This window comes from Bos indicus x Bos taurus, chromosome 24 (genome assembly GCF_003369695.1).
Source record: "Bos indicus x Bos taurus breed Angus x Brahman F1 hybrid chromosome 24, Bos_hybrid_MaternalHap_v2.0, whole genome shotgun sequence".
Taxonomy (NCBI): Eukaryota; Metazoa; Chordata; class Mammalia; order Artiodactyla; family Bovidae; genus Bos; species Bos indicus x Bos taurus.
The window spans coordinates 48,857,960-48,875,143 of record NC_040099.1 but is presented as its reverse complement, the minus strand read 5'-3'; the positions used below and the strand labels follow the sequence as shown (position 1 = coordinate 48,875,143).

Here is a 17,184-nt window from a genome sequence, read left to right as displayed (position 1 = left end):
GGCCTGTCTAATTGAAGCTGGGAGTGCCCATTTTCTAGATAGCTCTGTCTCACAGTGGCATAACCGTCACTGAGTGGAATCTAAGGCAGACTCACTTCCTAACAACAAACAGGATTATTAGGAATTTTCTGGAGCATTCTGCTTCGGTTCCCTTTCCTCTCAGTTTCCTCATTCCCTTTATTAGTCCTCATGATTGTGGAGAAGGAAACGAACCTCATTTTGTGCTTTTAATTCATTGATCACGAATGTTGGAGTAACCACAGGTCCAGGACTTAGCATCTGACAGGAAGTCACAGATGTGGTTCATCCATTGATGGATCATACTTGCGTCACTGGGAAAGATAGCCATGGGAAGCACTGAGACTGAACTTTAGGTTGTGAAATGCTGGCCTTTAGAATCATGGGATTTAAGTGGAATTTTCTCCAAGTAGATTGAAGAAAGCATAATTGGTTTAGCAACCACAGGCTTTTCATAGAACACTGGGAATAGATTATTCTTTCCATAAGCAGAGGGGAAAAATTCTCCTATATAGTGGATACATAGGGATATTGATTATCAGAGACTTGTTTTAACTTCCTGCTAAGAAATAATTCAGGCAAGACTTTTTAAGAAGGCTTTGAAAAACTGTCACATTTGCTTATAACTTAAATCCTAAGAATGTTCAAAGGAGATAACTCTTAAGAAATTAAAGACAACTTCTTACCTCTGCGTTCATCTTAGTTGGAATTCTCTTTCCAGATCTCTCTGACATACTGTGGTAAAGAGTGTCTTCTCGCCTAACATAATCACAGAGACTCTCTCTCACTCAGAGGCACCTCAGTCTGTCTGGGGAATGCCAGCAAAGCCTCTTCTGTGTCTTTGTCCCCACAGCCACCACGTGTCACCCACATGTGACATTTCAGACATGGCGAAGATCCTTGCTTTGCCAGAATTTGTCTAAACAGGATTCAGAATCTTTCTCCAAAATCTCTATCTCCCACTCCCTCTTAATTCACATATTAATCTGAAAAAAAAAAAAAAAGTATAAAGAAATATTATCACAGACACACTAACTAGGACTTACTGTTTACATTTTAAGGCCTTATCCTCCCCCGTTTTAAAAACCATACTATAGTGTTGACAAAAGGAAAAAGTAAAGGACTCATTAAAAATGAACTTTTTTCCAGTCACATATTATGTGTCGGTTCATGACTAGCGCATGTTTATGAACTCGTTTATTTTCCATAATTAGGTATATATTGAAATATAAAATATGACCGTGACTATCTATATTAATGTCATCCATTATCCAGGATCCAGTTTCCTAGGTAAGCCAGATTATGATGGTGGTAGGATGGTGGTGAGCAAGGAGAACAGGTAGTTTGAGAAGTAAGTTAATCTATTGAGTTTGTTAAGTATTGCCCCCAAATCCCAGTAAGTCAGTTCATTTGCATCTCAAATTAATCTGGCTCATTTTGTCCCAAATAAATTGAGCAGTTATTCCCCTGACTCATCCAGTGTACAGGACTCAATTTTTCCCTCTTGTCCCCCACCTCCCCAAAATGCTTAGCCGCTTTGTCATACTGGACTCTTGGCAATCTCACGGACTGCAGCCCACCAGGCTCCTCTGTCCATGGGAATTCTCCAGCCAAGGATACTGGAGTGGGTTGCCATGCCCTCCTCCAGGGGATCTTCCGAACCCAGGGATCGAACTCATGTCTCTTATATTGCAGGCGAATTCTTTACCATCTGAGCCAACAGGGAAGCCGAAGAATACTGGAATCGGTAGCCTATCCCTTCTCCAGGGGAACTTCCCAACCCAGGGATCAAACCAGGTTCTTCTGCATGGCAGGTGGATCCTTTCCCAGATGAGCTACCAGGGGAATCTGCCACCCACCCACCTCACCCCACCCCCACCCAGCCAATAACTCTGAGTTTTTTACAAACAGCAATTTTTACCTCTTCATTCATTCGTTTATTCATTCACTCCGCAAATCTCTCTCAAGTCCGTGGCAATCTTCACACTGGTGGATGCATCAGTAGGGGGAAAAAAAATCCCTGCCCTCATGGAGCTTTTATTCTACTTGGACTTTTATTTCCTAGTAATGCATTTTTTTCCCCTGGGGTCTCACTCTCTTAACCAGGTATCTGAAAGTGAAAGTCACTCAGTTGTGTCTGACTCTTTGCGACCCCCATGGACTATTACAGTCCATGGAATTCTCCAGGCCAGAATACTGGGGTGGGTAGCCGTTCCCTTCTCCAGGGGATCTTCCCAACCCAGGGATTGAACCCAGGTCTTCCTCATTGCAGATGGATTTTTTCCAGCTGAGCCACAAGGGAAGCCCAAGAATACTGGAGTGGGTAGCCTATCCCTTCTCCAGTGGATTTTCCCAACCCAGGAATCAGACCAGGGTTTCCTGTATTGCAGGCAGATTCTTTACCAACTGAGCTATGAGGGAAGCCCTAGGTATCTGAGTCCTGTCCAAAATAAGGAGCCCACTGCAGGAAGAATACACTTTTCCAGTCATCTGTGGCTCCCCTCTGGGCTGGCTTTCAGCCAAGAAGTTCTGCCAGTGAATTCTTAACTTTTACCCTTCATCTCCTACCATGGAATCAAAACATTCTTCTCCCGGTCTTCTGTATTCAAATTGATTTGCCTTTAGAACAGGGTTTTGAATACTACAATACTCAATCAATACTCAGTCAGTACTCAGTACTGCAGCTCAGTCTTCTTGAGTTTACACACTTGGCAACTTCAACTGCCATCTCAGAGTTAATGATGTTTACATTAGAAATATCTATCCCCAGCGTGCCTCTTCTCTCAATTCTAGGCACACTGAATGAATCGATGTGTTGTCCCAGCCCTCGAGGCCCCTCTTGTCTTCATCCCTCCTTTCCAGCAGCATCCCCAGCTGCTGGCCTTGGAGCCTGTGTCCAGGCCCTACAACTTGCCAGGCCTGCAAGTGTGTCGTCAGCCTCAGTGTTTGCTCACAACGTCTCGCCACGAGCAATGCCAGCTTCCTCCCTGCGCCCCCCCCCAGCCCCTACAGGTCAGTACCCACTTGTCAAGGCCTGTCTCAAACTCTCCCTGTAGCAGGAGAGCCTGTTCTTCCTTCCTGCTCCTGCAGGCTGCCCTACCAGTGCCCCTTCTCCCGAAAAAAGAGAGAAATTTCAAACGGAAGACATCCCCATTTCATGACCCCCTTTAACCTGGACCTCTGAGAGAGAGTCTGACTTCAGACTCCAGCAGGCTTCAGATTCTGGCTGATGGTGCGATGGTGGAGAATTCTTCGCAAGTATAGGCTCAATCTTATATTGTATCTTTCTGTTTTTCCTAAGAGTTTGTTTTGTTTTGTTTTGCCACCAGTCACAGAGCCATTAGTGTCCCTTGTAATCTCAGAGGTGGTCTTCTGGCCGGAGCTTTCAAAATATTCATAGGTGTCCACTCACCCTGGGTCTCCCAGGTGGCGCTAGTGGTAAAGAACCTGCCTGCCAATGCAGGAGACAGATGCAGGTTTGATCCCTGGATTGCGAAGATCAGCTGGAGGAGGGAAACAGCAACCCACTCCAGTATTCTTGCCTAGAGAATGCCATGGACAGAGGAGCCTGGCAGGCTACAGTCCATGGAGTTGCAGAGTCAGACACTGAGCGACTTAGCATGCCTGCTCACCTTGTAGCTCTCTTCTTCCCAGGAAGATTCCAAAAGTGCCCACTGCGTAGCCAGCCATCGTGCGCTTAGACATGCAAGGTATCATGACTGTATTCTGAGCCACCTCATGACAGACATGTCAGCTTTGTACCTCTTAATTTATAATTTTTAATAAATGGCCCTTTAGGGAATTCCCTGGCAGTCCAGTGGTAGGACTTCACGCTTGCACTACAGGGAATGTGGATTCGATCCTGCACCCCACACGGTGCAGGCGGAAGTGAAAGTCACTCAGTCGTGTTTGACTCTCTGTGACCCTGTGGACTATACAGTCCATGGAATTCTCCAGGCCAGAATATGGGAGTGGGTAGCCTTTCCCTTCTCCAGGGAATCTTCCAAACCCAGGGATCCAACCCAGGTCTCCTTCATTGCAAGTGGGTTCTTTACCACCTGAGCCACCAGGGAAGCCCAGGAATACTGAAGAGGGTTGCCTATCCCTTCTCCAGCGGAACTTCCCAACCCAGGAATTGAACCCCAGTCTTGCGTTGCAGATGGATTCTTTACCAACTGAGCTATCGGGGAAGTCCCCAAAAATAAAATTAGATTAAAGTAAAAACACATGACCCCTTCTAATTTTCTATACTTTGAATTTAGTTTTTCATTCACTTTGAAACTAATTTGCACAAAATAGGACTGCTCCACATCCAGTGTTGCTGTTTTTCACAGGCCAGTGCTTATCTCCTTTATGTCAGTTAACAATAATATTTGATCCATTTACGGTGGATTCCATCACACAAAGAAGAGCCTGAAGTTCAGGTTGTTCAGATTGTAATTTAGCTGAATTGATCATATGGATGCTTCTCGTAGAGCTTGCCATTCAAGCCCACCCACGGTCGTCTGACCCCAGTGTTAGCCAGTCTGCCTGGGGCACGTCCCTTGCATCTTATGTCATGCTCCCACCATTCTTATTCCTCCTGCTAACTTATCCCCCTGTTAGAGGAGCAGCAATTATTCCTTTTCCTTTCCTCCTTTCCTCCAAGTGTAATGCTTTATATAGAGTTGGCGCTCACCTCCTGTGTTTAGTTTAAGGACCCATTCCTGAGGGACCCAACATTAGACAGTGAGATTAAATCAGGGAAGGCATAGTAGGGAAACTGGTTCTTCATCCCCAGTTCACCGCTCGATGAAATAATTGTGTGTAAATGCCTACCGGGATATCTTACGACGAGGATCTTGAAATCAGTTTGCTTTCCATGTGCACAGAACCTGACCACCACCGCCCCGGGGCATGCCACTGGCAGCGACTCACCTCTCCCACCCCGTGCCACACCATCTCCCAGTAGTGACGGGCTGCCTTGTTGCCAGCCATCACCCATCACTTGTCTATTCAGAGGCTTGATACCGTCTTTGAAAGAATTTTCTGTAATGTGCTGTCTAGCTGTTTGATTTTAAATCGCACTAAACTTTCTGGAGCCACGCCAGGGACTTGCTAGAGTTTCTGATGCTATCTATATAAATGGTGGAAGGGGGAAAACTCCATTGAACTTTTGCGGTAATAAAATTATTGCAGTTGAGCCCTACATCTGTTCACTGAACTTCCTGTGGGTTTCCACCAGATCACATGGCTGACAGCAGAGACAGTCTTTAAAGCGTTTGGTCTGCTTATTACACCCGAGTCTCAACCACCAAATCAGACCTTTGCTTTGTCTCTGGGCTGGGCGTCCGGATGTCCCACTGCGGTGGGTTGATTCACTGGAGCTGATAAAAAACATTCCGGCCAAACTCGAGAGAGTCTAGCATTACCTCTGGCTCCAAAAGTCAAAACAACAAGATTGTTGTAAGTAGCTTTGGATTGAGACCAAGCCCTGAGCTTGAGAGATGGGTTTTCCCTCCTTGTTGAGCTGAGTCACAACTGTCTCAGAAGGAGATGGGTGAACGCCTGGGCCTGCGGTGACCAGCTCCCCACCCTCTCCTCACCCCTTCTTGCCATAACTGTCACACCAAAGCCCCCATCCCCCCCAGAGCCCCCTCCTCTGCTTTCCCGGATCTTCAGTGGGTTCTCAAGCCCATCTACCCAGGAGTCCCTCACTGAGGCCCAAAGAGGGGCCTTAGAAGGCAAAAAAGGAGATGAGGTAGACAGGGGGAGGACGGCTTCAGAGTAGGGAAGAGCCCGGTGGCCTGGGCCCTGCTGACCGGGTCAGGAGTGAAGATGCTCTCAAGTGAGGAACCTGGGCCTCCCTGAGCCCGCGCAGGATGGCATTAGCGTTCTTCACAGGCGAGAAAAGAGCAGAGGAAAAAGTGACTTTTTCTAGGTTGTTGATCTGACATTCAGACTATGACATTTCTTGGGCTGAATCTTAACAAAATGTGTCCCCAGTGTCTTTAGTGTGAATAGAGCTTTTTGTCTTTCTTTTCCTTAGCTCTCAGAGTTCTAAGAGTATTGTTGTTGTTGCTGTTCAACTGTGAAGTCGTATCTGACTTTCTGCGATCCCGTGGACTGCGTGCAGCACACCAGGCTTCCCTGTCCTTCACTCTTTCTCCCGGAATTTGCTCAAACTCATGTCCGTTGAGTCAGTGATGCCATCCAACTGTCTCATTCTCTGTACCCTCTTCTCCTATTGCCTTTAATCTTTCCCAGCATCTCTTTTAGTTCAGTTCAGTTGCTCAGTCGTGTCCGACTCTTTGTGACCCCATGAATTGCAGCATGTCAAGCCTTCCTGTCCATCACCAACTCCTGGAGTTCACTCAAACTCGTGTCCATCGAGTCAGTGATGCCATCCAGCCATCTCATCCTCTTTCGTCCCCTTCTCCTCCTGCCCTCAATCCCTCCCAGCATCAGAGTCTTTTCCAATGAGTCAACTCTTCGCATGAGGTGGCCAAAGTACTGGAGTTTCAGCTTTAGCATCAGTCCTTCCAAAGAACACCCAGGGCTGATCTCCTTCAGAATGGACTGGTTGGATCTCCTTGCAGTCCAAGGGACTCTCAAGAGTCTTCTCCAACACCACAGTTCAAAAGCATCAATTCTTCGGCACTCAGCCTTCTTCACAGTCCAACTCTCACATCCATACATGACCACTGGAAAAACCATAGCCTTGACTAGACGGACCTTTGTTGGCAAAGTAATGTCTCTGCTTTTGAATATGCTATCTAGGTTGGTCATAACTTTCCTTCCAAGGAGTAAGCGTCTTTTGATTTCATGGCTGCAATCACCATCTACAGATCTCTTTTAGAGGAGCACATTTTTTTAAGAATGTCTGTTTCAGTCTCAACCCAGGTGGGCTCGCTCTCCGACTCGATAGACAGGGAGACGTTGGGAAGGGTGTCAAATTCGGTGCTCCTTGGACAGGGTTCGTTATGCAGAGGCTATGCTCCCATTCAGTCAGACTGACTGAATGGTGTTTTCCAAACTCTTATGATTTATGCCTATTATTCGCCCTTTTAAAATCTTCCCAGTACACTGTCTTAAAAACAACTCATTGCAGGAAAGAGAAAGCTTTTTACCTTGTGCTTTGTTACGTTTGTTTTGTTATAGCCAATCCTGGAGAAAATGCTCTGTTTTTCTTACTGTTTATGCTTTATCCCCCTTTTCTGAACCTTTTAAGTGCTGGTGAAAAATTTCAAGCAAATAACCCTCAGCCCACTTGTTCCCTTGAGGAGGGAAGAGCTGGTACTAGAACTCGAGGGCCGTGAGCGTGTACTGTCTGCAGTGTTTGGGTTTTGCTAGTAACAGAAATGTGTCCGTGCCCCTCTGTCTCTGCTTGCTCTCTAGGTTGCCCTGTGTCCAGTGGCACACACTCCATGGAAGCAGCCACGCCTGGGACCTCAGCCCACTTAGCCACGAGCTCTCAGACCTCAGCAGGCCAACCACAGCCTCATGTGTGTCTTGATTGTTAAGCATTTGAGGAGTCTTAGCCTTTAAAACCCAACTGTTGTCAGCCCCCAGGACAGCTCAGGAACCTTCAGATATTGACCCTCTCCGCTGAGACTGCCCCCAGGTGATGCCTGGCTGAGTGGCAGCCTGCAAGTGCTTGACTTGAGGGCTGTCCCTCAACCCAACTCATCCAGCCCTTTTCTCCAGGTGGACCCAGCAGAGCCTGGGGGGCATGCAGAGAATCCCAAAGTGGAGCCCTTACTGGGGTCATCTCATAAAGTCACACCTAGGAGACTCAGAAGAAGCCCAGGGCCCTTCATTTTCTACAAGGCGAGAGAACTGAGTCCTGCAGAAACGCTGTGACTTGCCCCATGCAGCTCAGCCTGCCAGTGGCCGAGCCAGGAGAGGGCCGACGCCTCCTGACCCCCAGCCCCGGGCCACCTGGGCTCCAGAGCTGGGGAGCAGTCCCGTCCACTCCCGTGAGGATGCTCAAGCACAGAGGGCTAGTGACTTAGCGGCTGGAAACGCGAAAGAAATGCTTGAGGTTCTTTATCATTACTAGAGAGACGTGAAAACCCCCCGTCCGTGTGGGATGTAGACATTTTAAACAAACACACAGCTGGGTCCCTATCGACTCTGAGGGGCGCGCAGGGGAGAGGTGTAGTTTTGTTTGGCCTCCAGCTCCTCCACTTCCTAGCTCTGTCCTCTTTGGCGTCTTATTTGTCCTTTTGAGCCTTGGTTGTCTTATCCATTCAACATAGTTAATAGTCGTATGTCACAGGGTTATGTGTAGAGTTGAAGGCATGCACTCGTTCATTTAATTCGTTGTTCAGCAAACGTGTCCTCATTGTCCGTGGCGTGCTAGATGCTGTCGTCTTAGCGAGGGCCCTGCCTCCCTGCGGCCTGCGTTCTGGAGGGGAACAGATGGCACCCAAGTGAACGAACACATATGCAAGCTCAACCCCGATGGCTGTGAAGGAGACCAGCCAACGAGCTGAGAGGTGCTGCTGGTTAGTGGGTAGTCATGGGTGAAGTGACCCACGACCCTGGGCCCTGGGCACCCTCGGTGTGTCCCTTCCTCAGAGCGCCCCTGCTGGGTGGGCTCTGTGAGCTAACAGGAGGCCTGGCGTCCCCACTCCTGGCCACCGCAGCCTCTCCAGCCGTGTCCTCTCGGAGCTAGACGCCACACCCCTGTTGGAGGTTGTTGCATTTGCCACAGAATTATCCAGGGAGACTGATGTCAAATATAGCTTCGAGGTGACCCCTCTCTTCTCATCAGGATGGCTCTAAACTCCCCTCAGAGCCAAGCCCCACCTCCCTTCCGGCTAACTAGCTGCAGCACAGGGACATGCACAGACAGGAAGGCATGCATTTGTTTATACAGCTCTCGATTCAACAAGTGAGGATCCAGACAGACAGAAGGCCATTCTTCAGAACCTACCTTTGCTGTGACCAAACTTTGTTCTTTAAAAACGTTAATGAAGAGAAGTCTGTCGCTTTTAAGCCATTTGTCAGTGCATTTCCCAGGTTTTTATGTGGGAAGGCTCAGGTTCTTTATGTTTCTATTAGTATTAACAGTCAGGAAATGGGGTTGCCAGGCTAGAAATGTCCACGTGGGTAAAATATGAGAAATGGGCTTAGGACAAGGCCAAAGGTGGTATTTCTAGACTTTGAATTTTCTTACTAAAAGTTCTAAAATAAAAGCATTTTAAATACCTTACATTTGCATGTCACTTTAATGTCAGTAATAATAGCCAACATTTATTGAGTGCTTCATCTGTATTAGGCACTTAATCTCATTTATGTGAAGTAAACAGAATGGTTAAATTCAAAATCTCAGAGTAGAGTAAACTCTTATCTTTTAAGAGCCTAAGTCGGAATGAGGATACAAGACTTTTCCCAAGTCACCTGGCTAATCATGAGTGGACTCTTAGCTCTTAAATGCTGAAATTATACACATCTTATTTACAGCTATGTTATTAGTACTGTGCTTGCTACACAGTAGGCTCTCAGGAAGTTTTGCTGAATAAATGAATGGATGGATGGATGGATGGATGGGAAAAGCTGGGGCTAGAACTCAGATCATGTGCCTGTTTTTCAGATGCTTTTTCTAGTTACTTCAAAGATTAAATGAGTAACTATATGTCATGTGTTTGAACATGCCTGCCATGTAATAGGTAATCAGTTACGGTAGCTATAAATGTTATCCATAATCTCAGAATTGATTAAGCTTTGATGGAGAACTTGTATAATCATTGATCAGCTTGAAAAACTTTGTAATGAAATACATGTCTGCTGTTGTCAAGTAAGCTTTATAGTATTTCATATTACTTTTATGTACTATTATCTATGGATATTCACCTGGGTATTATCCTACATGCAGGTTTTGTATACTACTCTCTCCAGAGTGAGATGGATTATTTTGAAGTAAACTCGCGCAAAAATAAAAACAAGGCATTTTCAGCTTCGTTTCTACCAGGTGTTAGAAAGGGAAGCTGTGGGGGGTGCCAGGCGCTTCTCCTGATGGCCTTTTCCTGGATCTGGCCCAGCTGCGTGTGACCTAAAGGCAACGTTTGACTCATGACTCGTCCTAACGCAAGAGTCGTCAGAGTTTCCCCAAAACCATGAGGGCAAGTAGACTTGGTGCCAGCACATGAATGCAGTGCCATCCCACTGAGCAGCTCTTGCCTAAGTTTCTTTTATTTAATTGGAGGGAATTCTTGAGAAAGCAGTTTGCTCATTTTATTTCCATCCCACCCTCCCTGGAGGGACAGAAAGCGGTCTCGGGTAAGCTGCCTCATGTCCTTTCCTGAGGCCTGCCTTCATAGGAAAACCCCTGAATAGTCACTTGATGGAGAAAAGGCTTCACGTCTTTTAGTCATTTTTGTCACTAACAACCAGAAATGCATCGTATTGGTGACATTCCCACTTGAAAATGTGGGATGCTATTATTCCAGCTGAAAGAGACATTGCTGTGTTGGGGGGCAGGTTTCAAGCCGCCACCTCTGAGCCCCCGGCCCACTCCCTCCCCTCCAAGACAGTGTTAAAGGTTTTCTAGAGCTGAGGCCACTCCGAGAGCTAGGACTTGCATCCTCATTATTAGAGGGTGAAGCTTATTTCTTCTTCACACACACAGTCCACCATACTTTCTTGGTTCTTTTTTTTTTTTTTTTTTTGGCTGTGCTAGGTCTTCACTGCTGTGTGGGGGCTTTCTCTAGTTTCAGAGAGCGGGGGCTGTCTTCCTGTTGAGGCCTGTGGGCCTCTCATCGCGGCGGCTTCTCTAGGTGTGCAGGCTGCAGTGGGGGCTGCACTTGGACTCAGTAGTTGTAGCTCTCGAACTTACGTGCTCCAAGGCATGGGGAGCTTCCCGGACCAGGGACTGAACCGGTGTCCCCTGCATTGCAAGGTGGATTCTTAACCACTGGACCACCAGGGAAGCCCCACTTTTTTGATGCCTGACATCACTGTGGGGTTGGTCATGTCTTTCAGGACCAGCAGTGTGTGTGCTAGGCTCTATCCATACAGTGAAAGGGCCCCTGGAGCCTTGGAGAACTGGATCTGGGACAGAGCAGTTGGCTGACTGTGGGATCTCTTGTCAGACTTTCCCACCAAGTCAGACCCAGACTCCAGTCCTGACTCCTCCCCACATGCTGTGTAACCTGAAACGGGCCAATCAGCTGCTCCAGGCCCCACCTCACCTTTCGTCTGTGGAGTTGGCCACATGGGCCTCGCCAGGACACCGTGGTGACTGACCACGACACGTCAGGGGAGCTTCTAGACCGGCCTGGTGCTCAGGGAGTGCTCGGTTGGTGGCAGCCGCTCAGTGCACCCTGTTGCTACAGATGCAGGTTTTTCATGGAAAAGAAGATCATTGTGCTGCTACCTATAAAACACCCGGTTCCATGACAAAGACCTTTTGCCACCTCCACGAACCCTGTCCCCATACCTGAGAACTCCGTGCCAGGCCAGAAGCAACGCAGAGCACGTGAGGAGGCTCATCAAGGATGCCCGGTCCCCAGAGACCACCCAGCTGCTGAGCATCTGTGGCACGCCCAAAGACTGTGGGCCCAGGGCGGGAGGAATCCCGCAGGATGGAAAGCCGGGGGACTGACTGAATTCCAGTCAGACCAGTAAGTGCCAGAAGTAGTGCCGCGTCCCCCGCTGCTCGTGCTTTGTCTACCAGACTGGCCCCCTGAGCCCAGCGGAAGAAGTTGTCCCCGTGCACCAGAACCAACACGGCCCTCAGTGCACACCGAGACCGTTAGCCTGCACTGAGGAGAGGAGAGAACTGATTCGGAAACACTGGTGCCCTGAAAGGCCTGGGTTTGCATTAAACCTGAATCATTTTGCACAGTATGGGATAAAATGTATGAGGGCGGATATAGCGGTAGGTAGGGCTGAAGTCTGGGCCGCTTATAAATCCCATTTGTGTATAGACTGTATTTACTGATGCCCTGGGAGCCGTAGAATAAAGTTGGTTTCCATTAAAGCTATAACAGATGGGGACTGTGCCATCGTGGTATGCTGAGGTAACAGCCATTACCAGAGGACCCTCGTTTCCATGATTTCCTATACATTTTACTAAAATTTAACTCAAAACTCTACTTGCCACAAAGCATTTCCTGCTTAACCCCCCCCCCCCCCCACAGTCATCATTCTGGAACTCTGAGGATCCAGTATTTAGATGTTTAGTCTTAATCACTGCACAGGTTATCTGAAAAATCTCTAACTCCGTGTGAAAGTGAAAAAGTGAAAATGTTAGTCGTTCAGTCGTGTCCAATTCTTTGTGACCCCATGGACTTTAGCCCAACAGGCTCCTCTGTCCTTGGGGTTCTCCAGGCAAGAATACTGGAGTGGGTAGCCATCAGGGGCTTTTCCCAACCCAGGGATCAAACCCAAGTCTCCAACATTGCAGGCAGATTCTTTGCTGTCTGAGCCACCAGGGAACTCCGTGTGTGTCACTCCCTTACTCCCTCCCCCCTCTTAGCCCCTAACCCACCACCTACCACCACCACCCCTCCCCCGACACCCTCACTTTTTGTTTACAAATTTTTAACTCATTTTAGTTCAGGCTCATTTGCCCTTCACCTGGACCAGGCCTTGTCCCCTCCAGTGCCCTCTAGTTCTCCACTCTGTGATCAAGTGGTCCCCGCACAAAGTCTCCCCCATCAAGCCCCCTTCTGAGACCCTTCAAAGGTTTTGAAGGACCTTTGAGTGGAGGCCAGGACTCTTCATGCGACTCCATCCTCCCCTCTGGGCCTGCTCCCCAGGGCTGGCTCCCCCACTGTCCCTCTTCTTGCTTCCAGCAAAAAGCGCCTCATGCCTTCCTTGCCTGCTGTCCCTCAGCAGGCGCTCGCTTCCCTCTTCACCTGGCTGCCGCTCCACCTCCCGAAGGCCTCTGTAGCCACTAGTCCTTCCGTAGTGGAACTCCCTTCTTACGACAGTAAGTTCCCTACATACAAACCTTCAAGTTTCAAACTTTCAGAGATGCATTCGATCAACATCAGGCAGAAGTGAAATTGCAGCTCGCCCTCCATCTCCTGTTGCTGACGATCCTTCAGCTCGGCCATCTCCCACCTCCTCTCCCTCCTGCAGCCAGTAATTCTTGCTGGTCACTCGGTGCCAGCCCCTGTGTGCCAGCTGCACTATACGACTGTGTTTTTCAAAGCACTGAACTGTAAGATTAAAAATCTTTCCTTTGTGTTGGGGGTTTGTCCTATATCGTTTGTCTGAGAAGTATCATGAATCTATTACATCACAGCACTAGGTAGCCAGTCGTGGCAGGTGTGTACCTAGGCTAACTTGGTTGGACTTACAAACGTGTTCTCGAAACAGAGCTCATTCATATGTAGGGGACTTACTGTACTCTGTTATCATTGTTCTGTGGCTGCCGCTTCTTTGTCCCTCTGCTCCATGAGAAGGACCCTTCTGTGAGGACAGGGACTGTGCATCCTGAGGCCCTGATGCACACACTGCCTGGTGTGCAGAGGAGCAGACATTCAAGCAATAGCGTAATGAATGAGTGACTCACTAAGGGAGATTGACCACCATAATACACGTGAAGCATTCACCATTGTGTCTGGGACGTAGCTGGTCCTTATGTGGTTGATTGCTTCTTTGAGTCATACATCAAATCATTTGTTAAGTGTCTGACCACTCTCTAAGGGGACACAGCCGCAAACACGGTGAATTCCGAATCCCTGCTCTCGTGGGCCATGCGTTCTGTGTGTGCATCTCCCTTCTCTCTCTCAGCCCTCCCCTCGACCTTCTGGGACACTTGCCCCTTGTCCCCGCCCCACCTGGGACACAGGTCACCAAACTGCAGCCACTCCTGCTGATATCATCTTGGCCTGGAAAGCAGCCCCACCAGGGACCTTTGGGGACCCCAGGCTCCTTGGCTGCCAAAGAGGTGGGAGGACATCACTTCCCCTGCCCTGGCTAGAATAATAGACCAGGAGTAAGATTAGAAAATGAGAAGCCCAATCCTGGTGAAACACTGCGGTGAAAGTGCCACTTCCAGGAATCTGCACGTGTTCTTCCTTCTCACCCGGCACTGCAGAGTGCAGCCAGGCCGCCCGGAAGCATGGCAGAGCCAGGCTCCCCTCTGCTGCCCGCTCCGCAGGGCTGGAGTGCCCCCACCCGCCACGTCCGCCCGGGTCCATGGTGCTGCCAGCCCGCATAGTCAAGGCCAAGGAGCTGTGGAGGGGGACGTCCTTGCCTCCAAGGTGACTCAGCCCTGAGAGGGGAGGCGTCTCAAGGAGACGCAGCCAACGGGACTCCAGCCACGCAACAGTCTCTGCTTGAACACTGTCTGCCTTGGGCAGGGCCTGCTTTCCCGCCTGATGTCTCTCGCTTCGCCTCGTGACCTGTCCGGGCCCTGCTGCTCTCAGCACGCTGATGTCCCTGACCAGGGCCGGTGGACTTGTGTGCCCTTCCCGCGGGGGATTCACCCGGCCTCCAGGGGATCATCAGGAGGCTGGTTCTGTGGCCCAGGGCTCCCAGGCCCCCTGCCCTGTCAGGGGAGATGGGCCCCCTGCGCCCCCCACACACCGTGTACAAACTCCTGCTGCTCTCACACAGGCCTCTGAGATTGATCGCCTCATCTTGTTTTTGTTGCAGAAATTTCCAGAACTGAAATTCAAATATGTGGAAGAGGAGCAGCCTGAGGAGTTTTTTATCCCCTACGTCTGGTCCCTGGTGTACAACTCGGCAGTAGGCGTCTACTGGAACCCACAGGACATCCAGCTGTTCACGATGGATTCCGACTGAGAGCGGCCCGTTCCCCGCCCCCTACCCGACCCGGCCTCCACCCGCCTCCAGCCGCAGCCCTTCTGCTTATGTTCTTTCTGGGGAACGGAGGTAGACAGATTCCCTGGTGCGTCTTCTATTAAAGAGGATCACACAGGCGTGTTTCCCTTGCGCACGTGGGTTTGGAGAATCGGTGCCAGTTGGCAGTAGATCACTCGGTTTAGATTATAGTGCAAAAAGTGGGAGGGGGTACGCAACCGTAATAAATGTAAAAACCAGCTATTTCACATGCAATCTTATTTCTAAACCAAAAATCTACAGCTTTTCCAGGAAACCTGATGCCTTAGGCACACAACACTTTACCAGTGCATACTTCTTTTTCTTTTCTTTTTTGCATGCTCAGGATTTTTGTTCTGAGAGTGTGTGTGTGTGGTGTGTTTGTGTTTCAACATTGAGAAATATCAATCTGAAAAGATGAAAGGACAGGAATTAATAAGGAAACGAAGCCGTGTATGTGTGTAGTGGCCTTTCAGAGGACCCGTGATGGAAGCCTGGGCAGTTGGATACAAGCCTCTAGATCCTCCACATCTTTTCCTCAAAGAAAGAAATGGCTCCTCCTCATGAAGCCTGGATTAGCTTTTCTGTGGATTTGGCCTCTGAGCTATAGCTGAATTAAATTGGAGTCTAGCACAAATTAAGTTAATCTTCTCTGTATTAATCATTAGGAAAAGAAAAGCTTCATTTTGAAAGCAGTCTTTTTTCCTTCAACCAGACCAGTAGAAAAAGGAGACCAATTTGATTAATACAGTGTTCCACACGAGATGAAAGACATGTTTTCCTGTCCATCTCTGACTTTGTTTAAACTCTTCTGGGGCCTGTGTGAGCCTGAGCCACAGCTGGCTTCCTGAGCTCCTCTGAGGGACGAGGCCGCCAGGATTGCCCCGAGCAGAGCCACGGGCACCGAGGACAGAAGGGACGGGCCTTTAGGGCCCCGCTCTGGGCCCCCAGCCACCCCTTTGGGCCTGGTTTCAGTCTCAAAGACACAAAAGTTGCGTGCTTTTCTGCATGGGAGGCGCCCATTCCAACCTGCTGTTGCCTAATCTGTATCGGAAGAAGCTTCTCTCCTGTCCCCGGGCTGGCGACCAGAGTCCCTTTGACCATCTTCTCTCACGCGGAGCCCTGGGAAGGTGAAACGTGAGGCACCAGCGCGCCTTTGTGTGGTTCCCCCGAGAAGCCCTGCTGCCCGTCCTCTCGGCAGTATCCGAGGCCGGCCGGTATCATCATCGGCAGGACGGGGGTGAGACCAGAGCTCCCTGAGGCTGGCTGGCTGAGGCGCTGGATGGATGTGCGGTCTGGCTGCTGCCTCCTCAGCCTCAGGCCCCTGAGAGTCTCCACCAGTGGCTGGGACCCTGGGGTTTCCCTGAAGGTCACAGACAGGGCCTCAGACCAGCAGGTGAGGCCTGTGAAGGGCTTCTGCTTAATCTGGCCTGTGGGGGAGGCAGTGTGAAGGTGGAAGGCGGAGTCCTCCAATCAAAAAGGGGAAAATACTGGATGCCCATTTCAGGCCGCAGTTATTTATATTTCCTCTATGGAAGCGTGATACGTAGCTTTAATTTGTTTCCCAAGCGTTCTGATCTGCTTCCTTTCCTTTAAACCAAAACACAGCTATTTGAAAGGGTCACGTGGCACAGAGGAGCCCCTGGTAGGACCCCAGCACTGTCCTAAGAGGCTGAGGAGCGTGCAGTGGCGTGGGACAGTCACTGGGCTGCAGGCCTGTCAGTTCTGCCCACAGGAGGCCTGGAGTCCCCAGCACTCGGCCACAGGGCAAACCCAAGAGAGCCTTGACAGGGGAGCGACGCAGTCTCTTCCCCGGGCGCCCCCACAGCTCCACTCTCCAACAGTGTCCTCCCCCGCCCCCAGCTCTTAATCAACCACACAGTAGAGGTCCTCACGGGCCTAAAAGTTCAGCTGGGGCTGCGGCCCCAGAGGCAGCATGCGAGCACACGCTCCAGACACCACCGCATCACTGCCTCAGCTCTGCAAACCCTCCAGAGGCTTTTCTTTATTTTTGTGAAAGATTTATTACATGACAATAAATTTAAAATGATAAACTTGAATTATGCTTGCATTAATTTGCTTTAGAAAGTTTTTCGATTTTCCACAAAGTAAAAACATGTAGAATGAGGCAACACAGGATCATTCACTGTGTGTTTGCATGTAAACTCACATCTGATTTTGCCCAAGATACAGAGCTGTTTTTGCAGTGTGTCGTCTATCATGTTGTTTGTTTTTAAAGAATGTGCTCCTCGCAGTAGCGCCTTTCCTTAAGAGTTCAAGGCACTGTGCAAACAAGCTTCAGAACTGTAGCTCTGGTCCCATCGCCCATTGAGGCTGGTGTCGCAGGATCTGTGCACAACAGCCTTGCAAGGTCGGCATCAC

At 49.4% G+C, this 17,184-nt stretch overlaps 1 protein-coding gene across 3 annotated transcripts in view; it reads left to right on the top strand.

The window, feature by feature from the left end:
- Positions 1-16,862, top strand: part of DYM (dymeclin) — a 394,524-nt gene extending 377,662 nt beyond the window's left edge. For all 3 annotated transcript variants that reach the window (XM_027526260.1, XM_027526261.1, XM_027526262.1), the window contains one exon: positions 14,617-16,862. In XM_027526260.1, the coding sequence (XP_027382061.1) occupies positions 14,617-14,766 (150 nt within the window). In that variant the 3' untranslated portion in view covers positions 14,767-16,862. The remainder of the gene's footprint in view (positions 1-14,616) is intronic.
- The last annotated feature ends 322 nt before the right edge of the window (positions 16,863-17,184 follow it).